Source organism: Mustela lutreola, chromosome 8, assembly GCF_030435805.1.
Source record: "Mustela lutreola isolate mMusLut2 chromosome 8, mMusLut2.pri, whole genome shotgun sequence".
Taxonomy (NCBI): domain Eukaryota; kingdom Metazoa; phylum Chordata; class Mammalia; order Carnivora; family Mustelidae; genus Mustela; species Mustela lutreola.
In genome coordinates, this window is record NC_081297.1 from 59,231,142 (window position 1) to 59,249,428 (window position 18,287).

Here is an 18,287-nt window from a genome sequence, read left to right on the forward strand (position 1 = left end):
TGGAAAGATGAAACGAAGCCACAGTACACATACTACTAAAGATAGTCATGTGAAGACCAGATCACAGAGCCCAGATATTAAGGGTAAAGAGACATAATATATTTGTAAACTTGGAAAAATTAATTAACCTTTCTGAGCATTAATTAGTCTACTCATAAAATGAGAAGACTAATAGTCTTAACTCCTAGGATATCCTAAAGATTAAATGAAATAATGAATGAAAGTGCTTACAGACTAGTTAGGATACAGGAAGTTCTTAACAGAAAAATGTTTACTCATTTAATTTTATATTCCCCAACTGTTAGAGAGGTTGAACATTCTTTTAAGAAGATATTATTTATTTATTTGAGAGAAAGAGACAGAGAGTGTTGCCTGGGTGGCTCAGTCATTAAGCGTCTACCTTCAACTCAGGTCATGAGCCCAGGGTCCTGGGATGAAGCCCCACATCCGGCTCCCTGCTGAGCAAGGAGCCTGCTTCTCCCTCTCCCACTTCCCCTGCTTGTGTTCCCTTTCTATTTGTGTTTCTATCAAATAAATAAATAAAAATAAAATCTTAAGGAAAAAAAGAAAAAGAAAAAAGGAAGAGACTGAGATAGCAGTACAGAGCAGAGGCAGAAACAGAGTCCAAGGTGGGGATCTATCCCAGGACCCTGAGATTATGATCTCAGCCAAACTCAGGCACTTAACTGACTGAGCCACCCAGGCTCACCCAAGGTTGAACATTTTTTGTACCTAATGTAACTTTAGTGAGTTAAGCACAGGGGTAATCCACACGCTCCTACAGTTTGTTTACAAACACATATATTTTAATTAAAAAAGATTTTATTTGAACAATTGATCAAACATAGAGCCATTTCGATGAGTTAAGCATAAGGCAATCTCCATATGCTTCTACACTTAAGTTTACAGGCATTTGTATTTTAATGAAAGACATGCTACTTGAAAGAATGATTATAGGGTGTATAATAAGCACAGGGTTATTCCCATATGCATCTACACTTAAGTTTATAGACACTTAGAGCATAATAAAAGAAGATGCTGCTTGAGAGAAAGATTATAAATAGTGGAGTTTTGATGGCTAAAACACAGCAAAATCCCCATATACTTCTACACTTAAGTTTATAATCACATCTTTTTTTAAAACTTTTTATTTAAATTCCAGTTAGTTAACATACAGTGTCGTTTTAGTTTCAGGTGTACATTATACTAACTGAAAACTTCCCTACAACATTTGGTGCTCATTCGAAGGAGTGTTCCCCTTAATCTGCATTAACTATTTCACCCATTCCCCTACCCACCTCTCCTTTAGTAAAGTTCAGTTTGTTCTCTAAAGTTTAAGATTCTCTTTCTTGGTTTGTCTCTATTTTGTTTGCTTTTGCACATTTGTTTTGTTTCTTAAATTCCACTTAGGAGTTGAAATTATATGGTATCTGTCTTTCTCTGACACACTTATTTCAGTTCGCATACTTTAGAGAGATTGAACACTTTTAAAAATTCTATTTCTCATCCATGAATTGTCTATTCCTATCTCATGTTCACTTTTTGGGGATTATGTCTTATTTAATAGTAGGAGATATTTATGTACTTGGATATAAACCCATGGTGAATTTTTGCTGAATCAAGTTTTCAGAGCCTCTCCTTAACTTATTTATGAGGTGTTTCTACTCAAAAAAAAAAAAAAAAAAAGTATCATGAATTCTTGGTAACCTATTCTTCTTAGAGCACCTTTCCACACATTCATGTGCTCACTGTTTCTATGGTTTTGCTGTTCCCATTTGCTTCCTAATCCATCCGGAATTTATTCATATGTAAGATATGAATCTTTTTTTTTTCTTTTTAAATAAATGGTCAACTTCTCTAATATCATTAGGCTAGGGATAACATAAGACTTTGGACAGTGAATCACTTAAAACACCAAAGCCATGATATCCCCTACAAGTAATGTTTCTAGTTCAGAGAACCAATTGTTAGGATCCGTGATCAAAGGAACAAGACCGACAAAAAGCGAAAGTTAAGCAAAGCTTTATTTCACGCCAAGCATCGAAAATCAAACCGACCAGTCTGGGCCATCTCTTACAAAGAGACAACGATGACCAGGACATTAACTCAGATGATTCCCCTACCCCATGGATCCCCTACCCTATAGCTCCCCTACCAGGCAGAGGCCGCTCCCCAACAACCCCAATGCTCCCTACGACTACTCTTTCTATTGGCGCTGCTCCCTACGACTACCCTTCTTGCCTCACAGACTAACCTTTATAGAGGTGGTTGAGCCTGGCCCACACATAGGTAGCCAAGAGACTGCAACACACAGGGAAAAGTGCACAGTCATACTCCATCAGAAATACGGGTGGCCAATTGAATTCTAATTCACCATAGCAAATATATGTATGCCTCACTGATTGGATGTCTCCATCCACCTGGCCCGCCCCTATATCCAGGGTTTGCAAGTAAGTTCCTCCGGGAGGGGCAGGGTCAATCCAAGCTTACAAGGAAACAGGTCCTCCGGCCAAGCAGACCCCTACAATGTGTCTGAGAAATTCATACTTCTCATTTTTCAGGAAAAGAAAAAAGGTTTCTTAGTATCCTCAATATAAGTGTCTAATTTTACCAAGGCCAAAGCATAGTAGTATTTGACCCTTTTCTTCAATTTCACTTCACCCCATCCACCCTCACCTTTTCCATTCCAGAATACCTGTGGGTTTCTTCCTTATTGTTTTAATAATATTACTTTTACTTCTCCTTTAGGATGTTCACAGTCACATAAGGTCTTTCCCCTTTGGCACCTCAGTTCACTTCTACTTGTTCATCAATAATGCTTTATTTGTTTGTTTTTATTGAGTATTGCTGACACACAATGTTACAGTATCTTCAGTTTATGACGTTGCAATTCAGCAGGTCTATACATTGTGCTATGCTCACCATAAGAGTAGTTATCACCTGTCACCATACAACAGGATTACAATAGCATTGACTACATTCCCTCTGCAGTACATTTTATTCCTGTGACTTATTTATTCCATAAATAGAAGCGTGTACCTCCCACTTTTCTTCCCCCATTGTGCCCATCGCTCCAAAATCTTTCATCGGGCATTTGTGATTTTGTCATCATATGTGTTCGCTGTATTGTTCTCTGTATTTATGGGTCTTTTTCTGCTTTGTTTTCTGGTTTACCTGTTTGTTTTGCTTTTGATTCTACATATAAGTGAAAGCATATGGTATTCGTCTTTCTCTATCTGGCATATTTCACTTGGCATAGTGTCCTCTGTGTCGCTTGATACTGTAAATGGCAAGATCTCATTCTTTTTTTTATAGCTGAGCAATATTTCATTGTGTGTATATGTATATGTATAATTTTCTTTCTCTATTCATCTATAGACATACACTTAGGCTGCTTGCATATTTTGAGCATTTTGAATACTGTAAAAGTGTGGGGGGTTATATATCTTTTAGAACTAATGTTTTTGATATAATATATATATTTTTTATAATAGTGAGCAAAATGATTGATGTTCCATAAACACGGACTTTATATTCATAATTATTAATCACTTACACAGAACCTACAGTAAAGAAAGACACAACTCAGCCATGATGTAAAGAATGTTTAACAAATAATCTCAGCATTTCCTATAGCTGTGACATTGATATAAGAAGATAGTAGATTAGAAATTTTAAATTTCATTTTTCTATTGTTAAATCTTCATAATAACGTTAGTTCATATTAATCAGAATTTTGATTTCTTTGTATGAGACAGTACTATAAGGGTCAAATCTTTGAAGGTTTGTATCTTTCCAGCTCCTTAGGAAGTAAATGAAGGAGGTCAGCATAGGGTCAACAGAGCTATTGAGAATAGCTACTTCTTTGGTCAATGAAGCCCCTTTTCTCCCTGCTGAGTAATTAGCATATATGAAAATGGCAATGACAATCAGGTGAGAAATATAAGTGGAATAAAACTTTTTTCTCTCACTGGCATGTGTGATGTATATTAGGAGAAAATCACAATGCAAATAAATAATAAATAAATAACAGAGTAACCAAAACAAGGGAAAAACAGATTACTTCTAGGAATCATGTATCTGAGAAGATAGTTATACAAGCAAAAGATATGCACAGGCAGTTATCCTTGATATTGGATGTACACTTCTCCAGCTAGAGCAGAAAAATAACACCTGGAAAAATGGTCAGGAACCTGCCCAGCCATGCATAGGGCACAAACAGGATGTATAGTTTCCTGCTAATGATGTGGTGTAATAAAGGGATTTAGAAATAGCAACAGAGGGGTAAAGGGACATGGCAATTAGAATGGGAAATCCATTCACCTCCATGAAGATAAGGAAAAGTTATTGGATGGTACAACTCTTATGAGAAAGGATTTTATGCATGGTGATGATTGTCCCTAGAAATCTACAAATACATACAGTGGTAAATGAGATTTCTAAGATAAAGTAGTTTCAGCTAAGAAACACATAGGGGGCTGTAGACGGAAGTCTACCAAGTAATGATAGCCAGGTTGCCAGTGACACATAATATGTATGTGATAAATAAGAAAGGTAAAACCTCAACCAGAAGATCAGGATCATCAGAAAGGCTCAGCAGGACAAGCTCTAACCATTTTATCATTGTTAATTTCCCTCATTCTCTTTTTTCTTTTGTAAGGATATGCAACAACATTGATGAGTATAAACACATTGATAATAATAAAACAATCATAGGAAACTTTAACACCCCACTGATTGCAATAGATAGATCATCTAGTAGGTAACAAAGGATTTGAATGACATATGGGGCCAGATGGACTTCACAAATATATTCAGAGCATTCCATCCTAAAACATCAGAATACACACTCTTCTTGAGTGCACAAGGAACATTCTCAGAACAGATCATATACTGGTTCATAAATCAGGTCTCAGCTGGTACCAAGTGATTGGGATCATTCCCTATATATTTTCAGAGCACAATACTTTGAAACGTGAACTCAATCACAAGAGGAAATTTGGAAAGAACTCACATACATGGAGACTAAAGAGCATCCTACTAAAGAATGAATGGGTCAACCAAGAAATTAAAGAAGAATTTTTTTAAAATGTGGAAAGTAATGAAAGTGAAAACACAACTGTTCAAAACCTTTGAGATGCAGCAAAGGTGGTGCCAAGAGGAAAGTAGATAGCAGTACAAGCCTTTCTCAAGAAACAAGAAAGTTCTTAAATATACAACCTAACCTTACACCTAAAGGAGCTAGGGGAAAGAATAGCAATAAAGCCCAAATCCTGGAGGAGAAGAAAATTAATAAAGTTTAGAACAAAAGTCAATGAATAGAAACCAAAAGAACGGGAGAACAGAACAATGAAACTAGAAGCTGGTTCTCTGAAAGAATTAATAAGATAGATAAACCCCTGACCATTCTTTTATTTTTTTTTAAGATTTTATTTATTTATTTGAAAGAGAGAAATCACAAGTAGATGGAGAGGCAGGCAGAGAGAGAGAGAGGGAAGCAGGCTCCCTGCTGAGCAGAGAGCCCAATGCGGGACTTAATCCCAAGACCCTGAGATCATGACCTGAGCCGAAGGCAGCAGCTTAACCCACTGAGCCACCCAGGCATCCCACCCCTGACCATTCTTACCAAAACACAAAGAACCTAAGTAAATAAAATCATGAATGAAAGAGGAGAGAGCACAACCAGCACTGAAGAAATACAAACAATTATAAGAACATATTATAAGCAACTATATGCCAACAAATTAGGCAAGCTGGAAGAAATGAATGCATTCCTAGAAATGTATACACTATCAAAAGTGAACAGGAAGAAATAGGAAACCTGAACAGACCCATAATTAGCAAGGAAATTGAAGCAGTCAAACAAGAGCCCAGGACCAGATGGCTTTCCAGGATGATTCTACTAAAATGTTTAAAGAAGAAATAATACCTATTCTACTGAAGCTGTTTCAAAAAATCAAAATGGAAGGAAAGCTTCCAAACTTTTTCTATGAGGCCAGCATTACCTTGTTCTTAAAAGCAGAAAAAGACCAAAAAGGAGAATTACAGACCAATATCCCTGATGAATATGGATGCAATAATTCTCACCAAGATCCAACAGTACATTATGATCTAACCAAAAGGATCTGCCCAAAGGATCCAAAAGTATACATTAAAAGGATAAATCACCACAATCAAGTGGGATTTATTCTTGGGCTGCAAGAGTGGTTCAACATCCACCTATCAATCAATGTGGTACACTATATTAATAAAAGAAAGGACAAGAGCCATATGATCTTCTCAATAGATGCAGAAAATCAGTTGACAAAGTACAGCATTATTTCTTAATTAAAACTTTTCACAGTGTAGGGATAGAGGGAATATACTTCAATATCATAAAAGCCATATACGAAAAGCCCAGGCAAAAATCATTCTCAATGGGGAAAAACTGAGAGATTTTCCCCTAGGGTCAGGAACATGTCAGGGATGTCCACTCTTACCACTGTTGTAAAACATACTCCTAGAAGTACTAGTCTCAGCAATCAGACAATGAAATGAAATAAAAGGCATTCATATTGAAAAGGAGTAAGTCAAACTCTCTCTCTTCACAGATGACATGATACTTTACATGGAAAACCCAAAAGATTCTACCCTCAAATTACTAGAACTCAAGCAGGAATTCAGCAAAGTGGCAGGATAGAAAATCAATGCAAATAAATCAGGTGTATTTCTATACACTAACAATGAGACAAGAAAGAGAAATTAAGGAATTGATCCTATTTACAATTGCACCAAAAATAATAAGATATCTAGGAATAAACCTAACCAAAGAGGCAAAGTGTCTATACCCACAGAATTATATAACATTCATGAAAGAAATTGGGGAAGACACAAAGGAATGGAAAACCACTCTGTTCATGGAATGGAAGAATAACTACTGTTAAAATGTCTATGCTACCTAGAGCAATCTATACATTCAGCACAATCCATGTCAGAATACCATCAACTTTTTTCACAGAGCTGGAACAAAAAATCCTAAAATTTGTATGGAACCAGACATGTCCTTGAATAGCCAAAGGAATGTTGAAAAAGAGCATCAAAGCAGGTCACATCACAATTCCAGACTTCAAGTTTTATTACAAATCTGCACTCATCAAAATGGTATAGTACTGCCACAAAAACAGACACGTAGCTCAAGGAACAGAATAGAGAACCCAGAAATGGATCCCCAACTCTATGGTCAACTAATCTTTGACAAAGCAGGAAAAAATATGAAGTGGCAAAAACACAATCTTTTTAACAAATGGTGTTGAGGAAATTGGACAGACATATGCAGAAAAATGAAACTCGACCATTTCCTTACATCACACATAGAAATAGACTGAAAATGGAGGAAAGACCTCAATGTGAGCCAGGAATCCATCAAAATCCCAGGGGATAACACAGGCAGCAACCTCTGTGACCTCGTCCACAGCAACTTCTTGCTAGACATGTCTTCAAAGGCAAGGGAAACGAAGGCAAAAATGAACTATTGGGACTTCATCAAGATAAAAAGCTTTTGCAAAACAAAGGAAACATTCAACAAAACCAAAAGACAAGCAACATAATTGAAGCAGATATTTGTAAATGACATATCAGATAAAGGACTAGTATCCAAAATCTATAAAGAACTTATCAAACTCAACATCCAAAGAACAAATAATCCAATTAAGAAATGAGCAGAAAACATGAACAGACACTTCTCCAAAGAAGACATACAAATGCACAAAAGACACATGCAAAAATGCTCAACAGTGAATCAGGGAAATACAAATGAAAACCACAATGTGATACTACTTACACTGGTCAGAACAGCTAAAATTAACCACTCAGGAAATAACAATTGTTGGCAAAGTGGCAGAGAAAGGGGAACCCTCTTACCCTCTTAGTGGGAATGCAAGGTAGTGTAGTCACTCTGAAAAACAGTATGCAGGTTCCTCAAAAAGTTAAAAATAGAGCTACGTTATGACACAGCAATTTCACTATTAGGCACTTAGCCAAAGATGCAAAGGTAGTGATCCAAAGGGGCACTTAGACCCCAATGACCACAATAGTGAAACTACAGAAAGAGCCGGGCTCAGCAAGTACTGTGCTGTATTTCTCAGTTGAATATATTGCAGAGAGATAATTAGGAATTGTGCAGCACTAATTAGGACTATAGTATAAATAATCGTTTATATTATTTGGAATACTTTATTCTATCCATAATCTTCTTTTACTTTCTCTCTCACACACCACCACACACACATGTGCATACACACACATCATCCAAAATATAGCTAATACTTTAAGCTGAATGAGTGGACGAGTATTTTAACTGCTGACATTCTAAATTTTGTTCTGTTATGAATTTTTTATTTTCTACAAAACTGAAATGATTTTACTGTTTTGGAATTAAAAATTTAGATACATGCTCAGTTTCAAACTAGTCTAAACCTAATAAAGGAGCTATACATATATATTCCATTGTAGTCAGAAAGCAGAGCTTACATTCCATGGAAATAGGGAAAGTTAACTTATTCTACACATCTAAAACAGCTATTTCTTCACTAATTTCTACAGTATTTGTATATCTGTGGATATATATATGCATGTATCTACCCTGTATAACAGTCTATATCTACTGAGTCATTATGATATTTGGAAATATGGAGGTCTATTTTTGTTCTTAAAGGTCTTTTTTTTTTAATTTTTAGCATTAGGTAAATTATATGGACATACTCTATTAGGTAAGCAACAGTTTTTGGTTTTTAAATAAAAACATTCACAATTTTCAAAAAATCATATGGCATTTGAAAAACTTTTCCAAGAGGAACTGCAAGACGGTGAAGGGATTTTTGACAAAGATCAATGAAAATGAAAGATTATATTGTCTGTATACAATAAAGAAAATATCATATCAATAATTATACAACATCCCTTCCATTCTGGGTGATAGTTGTTTTCCCAAATAAATCTCAAAGTACACCTCTCCAAATTAAAATAATTATTGTTCAAGAAGTTTCAGCTAACAATGGGTTCAGAAGAATGAGAACCAGACAGACATCTGAAGTTATATCAATTGAATGGGAAATATATTAAATGTCCTTTGAACTGTTAGAAAGAAGTAATGAATAGGATGACAGGAAGGCCTTTTAAATTGGAGACGTTGCTCAGACTTCATTTTTGCATATTTTAGTATATGTGCTGCCAAAACGAGCACATCATTTTTGTGTATTTTAAACTGCCTGCAATGGGTGTGTCTAATTCATGTACCATAGTATTTCATTTGCTTGAGAAAAATACAATCTTCCTTGCCCTGTCCATGAAGGCTCGCTTGACTTGCTCATTCCTTAGACTGTAAATAAAAGGGTTTAACATGGGGGCTACTGAGGTGTTTAGCACAGCAACACCCTTGCTCAGAGACACTCTGTCTTTTGCTGAGGGTTTAATATACATAAAAATGCAGCTGCCATAGGAGATGGAGATAACAATCATGTGGGATAAGCAGGTGGAAAAGGCCTTTGTCCTCTGACTATTAGAAGGAATTCTCAAAATTGTTCTGATGATATATATGTAAGATAGAAATATTAATGCCAAAGTGAACATTAAAGTAAACACAGCACAGGAAAATCCCATTAGCTCTAGGAATTTTGTGTCTGAACATGAAAGTTGCAGCAGGGGAAAATAATCACAAGTAAAATGGTCAATAATATTAGATCTACAGTAATTAAGGTTTAAGAGCAACATGAGTGCAGGAAATATGATTAAGAATGAAATCAGCCATGAAGAGAAGACAAGGAGTCTGCAGACTCTGGGATTCATGATGGTCATGTAATGCAGAGGTTTGCAGATGGCAATATAACGGTCATAGGACATAGCAGCCAGGAGGTAAAATTCAGTGACTCCCAAAAGAATGAAAAAAAATAACTGAGCAATGCAATCATTAAAGGAAATGGTTTTATCTCCTGTAATCAGGATGCCCAGGAACTTAGGTATGCTGACAGTGGTGAATGAAACCTCTAATAAGGAGAAGTTTCTGAGGAAGAAATACATGGGTGTCTGGAGGTGAGCATCCAGCAGGGTAAGGGTGATAATGGTCAGGTTCCCAGTGATGCTGAGCATGTAGGTGATGAACAAAAAGATGAAGATCACTCCCTGAAGCTGTGGGTCATCTGACAATCCCAGGAGGATGAACTCTGTTATTTCTGTGTGGTTTCTCATTCTCCAGTTGCTTATTTGTTGTTCTTCTGCCATATCTCTAGGAGAAAACACAAGAAACAAATTTGAAGAGAGGATTAACAAAGGTCTAAGTGTGGAGCCAGAATTTGGCTGAAATACTACATGTTTCCATCTACAGATGAGAATGTACTTGAACTGATAACCACAAGGATCCATTAATTTCCTCTCTTTTACCAGTGAAATCTCCAGTTAAGGCAAGTTTGAAAATATTCAATATCACAGAGCTAAAAGGGCTAGAACAAGGAGTTGCCTCAAGCTTTTCGGACTCCAAATAGCACGTGGTAGCTTTCAAAGATAATCACAAGGGAGGCTGGGAGTCAAGATAGCGGAGAAGTAGCAGGCTGAGACTACTTCAGCTAGCAGGCGATCAGCTAGATCTAAAGATTGCAAACGTCTACAAATCCAACAGCAGATCGAAGAGAAGAACAGCAATTCTACAAACAGAAAATCAACCACTATCTGAAAGGATATTTTCATGGGGTTGTTGCCACCCTTTTGGTATTTTACTTGCTCCTTCATATGCTCTTATCTGGACTAAATGACAATGCGGAAAAATACACCACACACACACACAAAAGAACAAGAGGCAGTACTGAAGGCTAGGGACCAAATCAATACAGACATTGGTAATAGGTCAGATCTAGAGTTCAGAATGATGATTCTCAAGATTCTAGTGGGCTCGAAAAAGGCATGGAAGATAATAGAGAAACCCTCTCGGGAGATATAAAAGCCCTTTCTGGAGAAATAAAAGAACTAAAATCTAACAAAGTTGAAATAAAAAAAGCTATTAATGAGGTGCAATAAAAAATAGAGGCTCTCACTGCTAAGATAAATGAGGCAGAAGAAAGAATTAGCGATATAGAAGACAAATGACAGAGAATAAAGAAGCTGAGCAAAAGAGGGACAAACAGCTACTGTACCATGAGGGGAGAATTCGAGAGATAAGTGACACCATAAGACGACACAACATTAGAATAATTGTGATTCCAGAAGAAGAAGAGAGAGAGGGGGGAGCAGAAGGTATACTGGAGAGAATTATTGGAGAGAATTTCCCCAATATGGCAAAGGGAACAAGCATCAAATTTCAGGAGGTGCAGAGATCACCCCTCAAAATCAATAAGAATAGGTCCACACCCCATCACCTAATAGTAAAGTTTACAAGTTTAGTGACAAAGAGAAAATCCTGAAAGCAGCCTGGGAAAAGAAGGATGTAGCATACAACGGTAAAAATATTAGATTGGCAGCAGACTTATCCACAGAGACCTGGCAGACCAGAAAGAGCTGGCATGATATTTTCAGAGAACTAAATGAGAAAAACATGCAGCCAAAAATACCATATCCAGCTAGGCTATCATTGAAAATAGAAGGAGAGATTAAAAGCTTCCAGGACAAACAAAAACTGAAAGAATTTGCAAACATCAAACCAGCTCTACAGGAAATATTGATAGGGCACCTCTAAGCAAAGAGAGAGCCTAAAAGTAGTAGGTCAGAAAGGAACAGGACAATATACAGTAACATTCATCCTTACAGGCAATACAATGGCACTAAGTTCATATCTCTCAATAGTTACCCTGAATGTTAATGGGCTAAATGCCACAATAAAAAGACACAGGGTATCAGAATGGATAAAAAAAACAAAATCTACATGTTGCCTACAAGAAACTAATTTTAAACCCAAAGATATCTCCAGATTTAAAGTGAGGGAGTGGAAAAGAATTTACGATGCTAATGGACATCAGAAGAAAGCAGGAGTGGCAATCCATATATCAGATCAATTAGATTTTAAGCCAGAGACTATAATAAGAGATGAGGAAGGACACTATATCATACTCAAAGGGTCTGTCCAACAAGAAGATCTAACAATTTTAAATATTAATGCCCCCACGTGGGAGCAGCCAACTATATAAACCAATTAATAACAAAATCAAAGAAACACATTAACAATAATACAATAATAGTAGGGCACATTAACACCTCCATCACTGAAATGGACAGATAATCCAAGCAAATATCAACAAGGAAATAAAAGCCTTAAATGACACACTGGACCAAATGGACATCACAGATATATGCAGAACATTTCATCCCAATGGAACAGAATACACATTCTTCTCTAGTGCACATGGAACATTCTCCAAAATAGATCACATCCTCTGTCCTAAATCAGGTCTCAGCTGGTATCAAAAGATTGGGATCATTCCCTGCATATTTTCAGACCACAATGCTCTGAAGCTGCAACGCAATCCCAAGAGGAAATTTGGAAAGAACCCAAACACATGGACACTAAACAGCATCCTTCTGAAGCATGAATGGCTCAACCAAGAAATGAAAGAAGAATTGAAAAAATTCATGGAAAAAAATGATGATGAAAACACAACGGTTCAAAATCTGTGGGACACAACAAAGGCAGTCCTGAGAGGAAAATATATAGTGGTACAAGCCTTTCTCAAGAAACAAGAAAGGTCTCAGGTACACAACCTAACCCTACCTAAATGAGATGGAGAAAGAACAAGAAAGAAACCCTAAATCAGCAGGAGAAGAGAAATCATAAAGATTAGAGAAGAAATCAATGAAATAGAAACAACAACAACAACAACAACAAAAAACAGTAGAACAAATCAATGAAACTAGGAGCTGGTTCTTTGAAACAATTAATACAATTGATAAACTGCTGGCCAGAATTATCAAAAAGAAAAGAGAAAGGACCCAAATAAATAAAATCATGAATGAAAGAGGAGAGATCACAACTAACACCAAAGAAATAAAAACAATTATAAGAATATCCTATGAGCAACTCTCCACCAACAAATTTGACAATCCTGAAGAAATGGATGCATTCCTAGAGACATATAAACTACCACAACTGAACCAGGAAGAAATAGAAAGCCTGAACAGACCCATAACCAGTAAGGAGATTGAAACAGTTATTAAAAATCACCAAACAAACAAAAGCCCTGGGTAAGACGGCTTCCCGGGAGAATTCTACCAAACATTTAAAGAAGAACTAATTCCTATTCCCCTGTAACTATTCCAAAAACTAGAAACAGAAGGAAAATTTCCAAACTCATTTTATGAGGCCAGCCTCACCTTGATCCCAAAACCAGACAAGGATCCCATCAAAAAAGAGAACTACAGACCAATATCCTTGATGAACACAGATGTGAAAATTCTCACCAAAATACTAGCTAATAGCACTCAACAGTACAGTAAAAGGATCATTCACCATGACCAAGTGGGATTTATTCCAGGGCTGCAAGGTTGGTTCAACATCCACAAATCAATCAATGTGATATAATACATTAGTAAAAAAAGAACAACAACCATATGATACTCTCCATAGATGCTGAAAAAGCATTTGACAAAGTACAACATCCCTTCCTGATCAAAACTCTTCAAAGTGTAGGGATAGAGCACACATACCTCAATATTATCAAAACTATCTATGAAAAACCCACCACAAATATCATTCTCAATTGAGAAAAACTGAAAGCTTTTCCACTAATTTCAGGAACATAGAAGGGATGTCCATTATCACCACTGCTATTCAACATAGTACTAGAAGTCCTAGCCTCAGCAATCAGACAACAAAAGGAAATTAAAGGCATCCAAATCAGCAAAGAAGTCAAACTATCACTTTTCGTAGATGATATGATACTATATGTGGAAAACCCAAAATACTCCAATCCAAAACTGCTAAAACTTGTACAGGAATTCAGTAAATTGTCAGGATATAAAATCAATGCACAGAAATCAGTTGCATTTCTCTACACCAACAAAGACAGAAGAAAGAGAAATTAAGGAGTCAATCCCATTTACAATTGCACCCCAAACCATAAGATACCTAGGAATAAACCTAACCAAAGAGGCAAAAAATCTATACACAGAGAACAATAAAGTACTCATGAAAGAAATTGGGGAAGACACAAAGAAATGGAAAAAAGTTCCATGCTCCTGGATTGGAAGAATAAATATTGTGAAAATGTCTGTGCTACCTAAAGCAATCTACACATTTAATGCAATTCCTATCACAGTACCATCCATCTTTTTCAAAGAAATGGAACAAATAATCCTAAAATTTATATGGAACCAGAAAAGACCTCGAATAGCCAAAGGAATTTGAAAAATAAAGCCAAAGTTGATGGCATCACAATTCCGGACTTCAAGCTCTATTCCAAAGCTCTCATCATCAAGACAGCATGGTACTGGCACAAAAACAGACACATAGATCAATGGAACAGAATAGAGAGCCCAAAAATAGACCCTCAACTCTATGGTCAACAAATCTTCAACAAAGCAGGAAAGAATGTCCAATGGAAAAAAGACAGCCTCTTCAATAAATGTTGTTGGGTAAATAGGTCAGCCACATACAGAAAAACGAAATTGGACCATTTCCTTACACCACATACTAAAATAGACTCAAAATAGATGAAGGACCTCAATGTGAGAAAAGAATCCATCAAAATCCTTGAGGAGAACACAAGCAGCAACCTCTTCGACCTCAACCGCAGCAACATCTTCCTAGGAACATCGCCAAAGGCAAGGGAATCAAGGGCAAAAATGAACTATTGGGATTTTATCAAGATCAAAAGCTTTTGCACAGCAAAGGAAACAGTTAACAAAATCAAAAGACAACTAACAGAATGGGAGAAGATATTTGCAAACGACATATCAGATAAAGGACTAGTGACCAAAATTTATAAAGAACTTAGCAAACTCAACACCCAAAGAACAAATAATCCAATCAAGAAATGGGCAGAGGACATGAACAGACATTTCTGCAAAGAAGACATCCAGGTGGCCAACAGACACATGAAAGAGTGCTCCATATCACTCGGCATCAGGGAAATACAAATCAAAACTATAATGAGATATCACCTCACACCAGTCAGAATGGCTAAAATTAACAAGTCAGGAAATGACAGATGCTGGTGAGGATGCGGGAAAAGGGGAACCCTCCTACACTGTTGGTGGGAATGAAAGCTGGTGCAGCCACTGTGGAAAACAGCATGGAGGTTCCTCAAAATGTTGAAAATAGAACTGCCCTATGACCCAGGAATAGCACTACTGGGTATTTACCCTAAAGATACAAACGTAGTGATCCGAAAGGGCACATGCACCCAAATGTTTATAGCAGCAATGTCTACAATAGCGAAACTATGGAAAGAACCTAGATGTCCATCAACAGATGAATGGATAAAGAAGAGGTGGTATATATACACAATGGAATACTATGCAGCCATCAAAAGAAATGAAATCTTGCCATTTGCGTCAACGTGGATGGAACTACAGGGTATCATGCTTAGCGAAATAAGTCAAGTGGAGAAAGACAACTATCATATGATCTCCTTGATATGAGGAAGTGGAGATGCAACATGGGGGGTTAAGTGTGTAGGAGAAGAATTAGTGAAACAAGATGGGATTGGGAGGGAGACAAACCATAAGAGACTCTTAATCTCACAAAACTAACAGGGTTGCTGGGGGAAGGGGGGTCAGGAGAAGGGGGATGGGGTTATGGACATTGGGGAGCTTATGTGCTATGGTGAGTGCTGTGAAGTGCGTAAACCTGGCAATTCACAGACCTGTACCTCTGGGGATAAAAAATATATTTTTATTAAAAAAATTAAAAATTATTTAAGAAAAAAAGATAATCACAAGGAAAAGTTCAGAAGGAACTCAAACACCTGGAAGCTAAAGACCACCTTGCTTAAGAATGCTTGGATCAACTAAAAGATCAAAGAAGGACTGAAACAATTCATGGAAACCAATGAGAATGTAAACACTTTGGTCCAGAAACTATGGGATACAGCAAAGGTGGTCCTAAGGGGAAAATACATAGCCATCCAAGCCTCCTACAAAAAAACTGAAATATCCAGAACACACCAGCTGTCTCTACACCTTAAAGAACCAGCATCTGTTCCTGATCAAAATGCTTCAAAGTATAGGGATAGAGGGAACATTCCTGAACTTCATAATATCTATCTATGAGAGACTCACAGCAAATATCACCCTCAATGGGAAAAAGCTTGCAGCCTTCCTGTTGAGATCAGGAACACGACAAGGATGCCTATGAGGTTTTTTTCCCCATCGAAGACCATCTTTGTGCTCTTGCTCTGATTGTTTACTAGTTTTCCATTCTCTGTAAGTTAAAGCTTAATTACATTGAGAATCCTCAGAAATAGGAAAGAGCCTGTATTTTTTAATGACTTGTGAATGTTTTGTCCTTAGACATTGATCAACTTTTGGTAACACTCAGCTTTTCCAACTCTTCCTATCTCTCCAGTCAAATATCCTTGCCATTGCCACCAGCAACCTTAGAAGTTAGAGAGGGGAGAAAGAGGCAGGAAATAATTTAAGCTGGAGAGTGTAGAACTGAGTTTAATCCCATCTGAATCCTTGCCATAGTTTTTAATGTTTCAGACTATATGTAATTATTATGACCTGTATATGTACAAATGACTTCTCTTTCTATTGAAAATAATAATTATTACTATTATTATTGAAGTATATACTCCAGCTAAAGAGTTCAGTAAACATTCCCCAATAAAACTCAGGTAAATAGTTTAATTTCTTTACTTGTATGTGGTTTTAAGATAGTACATTTTAATTTCTTTTTTTTTATATTAAATGATATTACCATAGTTATTTCCATTAGTAAGAGTGAGGCTATCTGGGCATGAGTCCAAGCTTATTACTAGGCCTGAAACCATGTCTGCATTTATTCTATAAATATAATTTATTCTTCTGCATGCAGGCCTTTCCTTCTTTTTTTAAAATTAATATATAATGTATTATTTTCTGCAGGTGTACAGGTCTGTGAATCATCAGGTTTACATATTTAACAGCACTCATCATAGCACATACCCTCCCCAATGTCCATAAGCCAGCCATCCTATCCATAGCTCCCCACCGCCCTAGCAACCTTCAGTTTGTTTCATTAGATTAAGAGTCTTTTATGGTTTGTCACCCTCCCGATCCCATCTGGTTTCATTTTTTCCTTCCCTGCCCCCCACAACCTCCCTCCCTGCCTCTTAAATTCCTCATATCACAGAGATCAAATGATAATTGTCTTTCTCTGATTTACTTATTTCACTCAGCATAATACCCTCTAGTTCCATCCATGTCTTTGCAAATGGCAAGATTGCATTTCACTTGATGGCTGCATAGTATTCCATTGTATGTAGTATTCCATTGTATATATATATACCACTTCTTTATCCATTCATCTGTTGATTGACATATAGCCTCTTCCCATAGTTTGGCTATTGTGGACATTGCTGCTATAAATATTTGGGTGCACATGCACCTTCAGATCACTACGTTGTATCTTTAGGGTAAATACCCAGTAGTGCAAATGCTGGGTCATAGGGTAGCTCTATTTTTCACCTTTTTGAGGAACCTCCATACCATTTTCCACAGTGCACCAGCCTGCCTTCCCACTAACAGTGTAGGAGTGTTCCCCTTCCTCTGCATCCTCACCAACATCTGTCATTTCCTGACTTGTTAATTTTAGCCATTCTGACTGGTGTGAGATGGTATCTCATTGTGGTTTTTATTTGTATTTCCTTAATGCCAAGTGATGTTGAGCACTTTTTCATGTGTCTGTTGGCCATCTGAATGTCTTCTTTGCAGAAATGTCTGTTCATGTCTTCTATGCAGGCCTTTCTTAAAAAGTTATTGTGAGTATTAAATGAGTTAATATTGAAGCATTTGGGAAAGTGCTTTACATGAAAAAAAAAAAAAGCTATATAAGAATTAGGGTGCCTGGGTGGCTCAATCAGTAATCAGTTAAGCATCTGTCTTCAGCTCAGGCCATGACCGAGAGTCTTGGGATCGAGCCCCACATCAGGCTTCTTGCTCAATGGGGAGCCTGCTTCTCTCTCTTCCTTTGCCTCTCCCCCTGCTTGTGCTCTCTCTTTCCCTCCCTCTCCTTCTCTGTGTCAAATATATAAATTTAAAAAAAAAAAAAAAGCTATATAAGGATTGCTCAGTGGAGAAATCCCTTGGTGAAAAATTTCAGGATTAAGATGGAGTCCTATATTAAAAGCTTT

The 18,287-nt window shown here is 36.9% G+C and overlaps 1 protein-coding gene across 1 annotated transcript; it reads right to left on the bottom strand.

Moving 5' to 3' along the window:
- Positions 1–9,282: 9,282 nt before the first annotated feature.
- LOC131837867 (olfactory receptor 6C1) lies at positions 9,283–10,221 on the bottom strand. The gene has a single exon (XM_059183529.1). The coding sequence runs from the start codon at positions 10,219–10,221 to the stop codon at positions 9,283–9,285; it is 939 nt and encodes a 312-aa protein (XP_059039512.1).
- Positions 10,222–18,287: the final 8,066 nt, after the last annotated feature.

Bases quoted from the DNA above. Each gene is read 5' to 3' on its own strand.
- LOC131837867 (XM_059183529.1), bottom strand. From the start codon at position 10,221: ATGAGAAACCACACAGAAATAACAGAGTTCATCCTCCTGGGATTGTCA.